General features: G+C 40.5%; 1 protein-coding gene across 1 annotated transcript; it reads right to left on the bottom strand.

The window, feature by feature from the left end:
* Window positions 1-331: 331 nt before the first annotated feature.
* Window positions 332-5257, bottom strand: LOC139548158 (collagenase 3-like). The gene is made up of 10 exons (XM_071357608.1): window positions 5124-5257; window positions 4553-4797; window positions 4193-4341; window positions 3834-3959; window positions 3588-3743; window positions 1842-1962; window positions 1609-1742; window positions 1279-1438; window positions 1057-1160; window positions 332-942 (listed from the first exon to the last, which is right to left on the bottom strand). Exons 1-10 carry the CDS (start codon window positions 5220-5222, stop codon window positions 842-844), a joined length of 1395 nt encoding a protein of 464 aa, XP_071213709.1. The 5' UTR covers window positions 5223-5257; the 3' UTR covers window positions 332-841.
* Window positions 5258-5539: the final 282 nt, after the last annotated feature.

The raw sequence follows: 5539 nt of genomic DNA, 5'->3' as shown, positions 1-5539 counted from the left end.
CTTTTATGCAGTCTGCTCTATCTATTTTGTATACTTCCTGACCACAATGACCTTAGATGATCCAAGATCAAACTCTGTGGTAGTATGACAACGCATGCCAAAACAAGTACCCAGTGTAGAATGTGGTCCCATAAATTCCCATCTCTTCCCATCCCTATATCTATTTTCCTACATCTCTTACCAATCGTATCATGTCTCTTACCATATTTTTTTCCAAACAGATGCATTTTGTCTTGTTACAGAAAAATATTATTTTGAGTATGATGTGGGCCAACACGTCTCACTCTAAATGTTGCTATAGAGTATTTAAATCACAAACACTCAGACAATACCATTTGCACATATTATTTTATTCATGAAAATGTGTCATTAAAATTAGTAGTAAAAACATTCACAGTCCATAAAAAGCATTATTAGCTCGTACTCTAGATCTGGTGTCCTTGAATGCCACCTATTGGTGGATCTGCAACGCATTACTGTAACTTCCCCAAGTAACATTTACATACAGAGAGAAATGCAATTACAGTATTCTAAAGTATATCAGAGTGGTTTCTATCCCACCCTTCAATACTATAACAAGTATGTGAATATGATGCACATTTTCTGATACCCTAAAGCAAGACCCTGCATAGTGGTTTCTGCATTTGTTCGATGCATAAGCCAACCATTTTCCCATTCCCAATAAATATTACACCTACTTCAGTCTTCAGACATGCATTTTACATGCAGTTTTCCAGCGTACTTTGAGATGAGTTACAAATAACAATAACAAACAGGAGTCCAGCACAAATTACCTATTGGTACGTTTCCCATAAAATAACAGTAGTTCTCCACCAGTGGATCAGCAGTTGAGAAAAGAGTTTGTCCTAACAATCTGAATGACCTTCCTTGCACTGTAACTGTATTCAAACTGTGTATGTTCATGGAAGAAATGCAAATATCCTGCAAGGAGAAAGAAAGGATGAATTTGTTAGAGAGCGCTATTTATTATATATTCAAAGCAAATGCAACGGAAACTACATAAGAATATTATTGAAATGAGTGATTGTGATATACCATATTTATATAAGGCAGCATCCACCTCATCTGCCATTCCAGGGAAATCCATCTCAATGGATCTTGGGAAGCCACTGTCCATTGTGTTAGTCTTCTCATCATAACTGTCAATAAGACACAACCAAGACTATAACCTATAATGAACAGGTATGTTTGCAGATAACATCTCTCAACAAGACTAGACCAGACCAAGCCAGACCAGTCCAGACCATACCGTCCTACCTCCAGAACTGCTCTTCAGAGAACAGAAGGGTCTTGCCGGTGTCTGGGATGTACACAGCAGCATCCACCCTCCGCACGGCCTTGGGGAGTCCCAGTTGATGGATGTATTTTGGGTAGCCCTCCACTAGGCTGTAGCCGTTCAGGGCCCACATTCTAATACCTGGAAAAATATAAAAATTTGTCAACAAAATTAACCTATGTCTCTTGCACCGATATCAATTTTATTAGATATCTACTGTATATGTGACGAAAATGAGCAAAGTAGAACTGTAATTGCATATTCAGAATGACAGAGGACTATGTGAACAGTGTTGCCAGCATGTAACTCACCACTGAATATGAAGACCATGTCTTTCTCAGGGTACTCATAGGCAGCATCCACTTTGTTGGGGAGGGAGGGCCAGGTGGATTTGATCAGGGTTTGCTCAGGCTCTGCAAACTGAGGATGGAGACGCCAGTAGAACCTGTAATCAAATAGAAAACATCAACGCACATACATTTTGTCAATTTTAAGCTTATAGTTTGTGCAGAAGAGTTTTTTCATGAATGGACACACTCCCTACCTGTCTTTGAAGATGATTGTTTCTCCTCTGAGCTCAGTAACAGCATCAAAACTCAACATGGGGTCACATTTGTTTGGGGCATCTGGTTTGGGCTTCACTTTCCTGTGATTGGGGTTCGGGCCTAAAGGATTGAACCACATAATGAACGTTTCAAAATAGGACTCTAGTGGGTGGAATTACAGTACCAGTCAAAAGTTTGGACACACCTACTCATTCTACATTGTAGAATAATAGCGAAGACATCAAAACTATGAAACGACATATATGGAATCATGTAGTAACCAAAAAAGTGTTAAACAAACCCAAATATATTTTATATTTGAGATTCTTCAAAGTAGCCACCCTTTGCCTTGATGACAACTTTGCACACTCTTGGCATTCTCTCAACCAGCTTCACCTGGAATATTTTTCCAACAGTTTTGAAGGAGTTCCCACATGCTGAGCACTTGTTGGCTGCTTTTCCTTCGCTCTGCGGTCCAACTCATCCCAAACCATCTCAATTGGGTTGAGGTCGGGTGATTGTGGAGGCCAGGTCATCTGATGCAGAACTCCATCATGCTCCTTCTTGGTCAAATAGCCCTTACACAGCCTGGAGGTGTGTTGGGTCATTGTCCTGTTGAAAAACAAATGATAGTCCCACTAAGCACAAACCAGATGGGATGGCGTACCGCTGCAGAATGCTGTGGTAGCCATGCTGGTTAAGTGTGCCTTGAATTGTAAATAAATCACTGACAGTGTCACCAGCAAAGCACCACCACACCATCACACCTCCTCCATGCTTCACAGTGGGAACCACACATTCGGAAATCATCCGTTCACCTACTCTGCGTCTCACAAAGACAAGGCGATTGGAACCAAAAATCTAAAATTTGCCAAGAGTGTGCAAAGCTGTCATCAAGGCAACGGGTGGCTACTTCGAAGAATCTCATTGTTCGTGTTTCTGGGCCAAAGCAAGTCTCTTCTTCATATTGGTATCCATTAGTAGTGGTTTCTTTGCAACAATTCGACCATGAAGGCCTGATTCACGCAGTCTCCTCGGAACAGTTGATGTTGAGATGTGTCTGTTATTAAACTCTGTGAAGCATTTATTTGGGCTGCAATTTCTGAGGCTGGTAACTCTAATGAACTTATCCTCTACAGCAGAGGTAACTCTGGGTCTTCCTTTCCCGTGGCAGTCCTCAAGAGAGACAGTTTCATCATAGCGCTTGAAATGTTCCAGATTGACTGACTTTCATGTCTTAAAGTAATGATGGACTGTCGTTTCTCTTTGCTTATTTGAGATGTTCTTGCCATAATATGGACTCGGTCTTTTACCAAATAGGGCTATCTTCTGTATACCACCCCTACCTTGTCACAACACAACTGATTGGCTCAAACGCATTAAGAAGGAAAGAAATTCCACAAGGCACATCTGTTAATTGAAATGCATTCCAGGTGACTACCTCATGAAGCTGGATGAGAAAATGCCAAGAGTGTGCAAAGCTGTCATCAAGGCAAAGGTAGGCTACTTTGAAGAATCTCAAATATAACATATGTTTTTATTTGTTTAACACTTTTTCGGTTACTACATGATTCCATATGTGTTATTTCATAGTTTTGATGTCTTCACTATTATTCTACAATGTAGAAAATAGTACAAATAAAGAAAAACCCTGGAATGAGTAGGTGTGTCCAAACTTTTGACTTTTCTTTTGACTTAATTATCTGTAACTATTTTCTGTTTGGGTTAATAAGTGGAACACTGACCATAAAGAGCTTGAATGCCGGTGACATCATCCTCAGACAATGGATAACCCTCGCTGTAGGAGTAGACTGGGTACATCAGAGCTCCAGGATCAGAAGAATGGGACAAGCCAAGAGCATGGCCAAACTCATGAGTGGCAACCAGGAAAAGGTTGTAGGCTACAGGGGAGGAAATATGTCAGTAAGTAATCATTGATTAAATGTCATACATTTTCCTTGATCCCCCACATAAATGTACCAAATATTTACCGTCTGAGTCTTTTGACCAATGTTCATCTTCATCAAAGTGTGTGTCTCCTCCAATGTCTCTGCCAGGGGGATAGGCATGGGCTAAGAGACCGTCAGGGCCGTCAAAAGGGTTGAAGTCTCCATGTTCTAAAGAAAAAAAAAGGCCAGGGAAAATAATATGTTTGAGGATGGTTTCAGTAAGTGTTGCCAGCAAGCCAGCATTCAATCAATTTATTCTATGAGAGCGTCTTGCACAACTCTAAACAATGTTCACTGAATGTTGAACAAAACTACAGTAAGATTATCAAACTAATCAAGATATTCTCCATATATTCTGTATAGTTTATCAACTGCAGGCCAGAATAAAGAAATTGGTCTACCTTTTGTCCCAAATGCTATCATGATGTCAGCCTTCCCCTCGTGCAGTTTCTTGAAGGTCAGAGGAGTGACGTCAGCCCAGATGTTGAAGGCATTATGGATAGCTCTGTCCACATCTGCCTTCTTCAGATCAGGAGTATAATTCACTATTCTGAAGGACCGTTCAAGAGAGAGGAAACATGTCTTCATTCAAGAGAAACTTGACAAGTTTTATCCAAAGTAATGAAAGCTGATAATATCCATTGATTCCAAGGTCATGTGGTGTATGTGGAGTAAATTAACATTATTACACCTATACCATAAAAAAACACAAATTAGGGTTATGACACAATCTATGACCCAGAGTGTTTGAGAAGCCTCACCTGAAGGTCACATTGGTGTTCTGCCATTTGAGGTGTCGGGGGAAGTGGTTGTATTCCCCCACGTCAGGGACACCACACCTGGCCATGCTCATCAGTTCCAGGGTGTTAGTGTCCAGGCTCCCTGTCACTTGGAGGTTGAAGAAGGACTGCATCTCCCTGATCTTAGCCTGCATGGCATCTGACGACCTGTGGGTCGGGGTTCCCTGAAGTCCAGCTCGAAGGTGGTAGAACTTGCGGAGGTATTTCTGAAGAGGAAACAATAACATAAGTTAACACCTTCATGATATGTAGCTGTTAAATATGGTCATTTAAGGAGCAAAATCACAAGAGAAACATAGGGTTCAATTTGAGGGGTTATATTATTTCAACAACGTCTGGCATATTGTATGCAATTAACAATTTTGTTTAAATAAAACAATGCTCATTTTGTTGATACTATACATTATCGCATTTATCCTTATTTCGAGTATGAGGATAAGTGTAAAATCAATATTAAAACGTAAATATTCAGTGCACCAAACAGACATTGATAAACAAAAGGACATCAGAACCACAGCTTTAATTGGCTTACCTCGGCTAATAGCCACTTGTCAGTCTCCTCCAGCGATGACAGAGGCATAGTAAATGACTGAGCAACCACCACAAGAAGCAGTAAAGCTGTGATTTCCATCTTGTCTTGGTGGCGTCCAGCTCAGTGACTGACTGGGGTCCAGGAGCCAAGTCTGTATTTATACTGTGTGTTTGAGTGTTTTCTTTCCTAAGTGTCTGTGATTCATGTAAATGTACCTATCCACTTCCTCCTCAGACTGCCTAAAACTGCTGGTAGTTCAGAAAACGGAGTGCTTGTGGTTTAGTAAACTGCTTTGAACACACCTGAATAAGCAGTGATGTCACATTTTTTGACCAAATGTTCATGGCAATTTTTTTTAAAGATTCAATCAATACATATGGCAAGTGACCAGATCTCGGAACTTTTGTGACACTATT

This window comes from Salvelinus alpinus, chromosome 21 (genome assembly GCF_045679555.1).
Source record: "Salvelinus alpinus chromosome 21, SLU_Salpinus.1, whole genome shotgun sequence".
Classification (NCBI taxonomy): Eukaryota; Metazoa; Chordata; class Actinopteri; order Salmoniformes; family Salmonidae; genus Salvelinus; species Salvelinus alpinus.
This window is presented reverse-complemented; position numbering and strand designations above follow the sequence as displayed.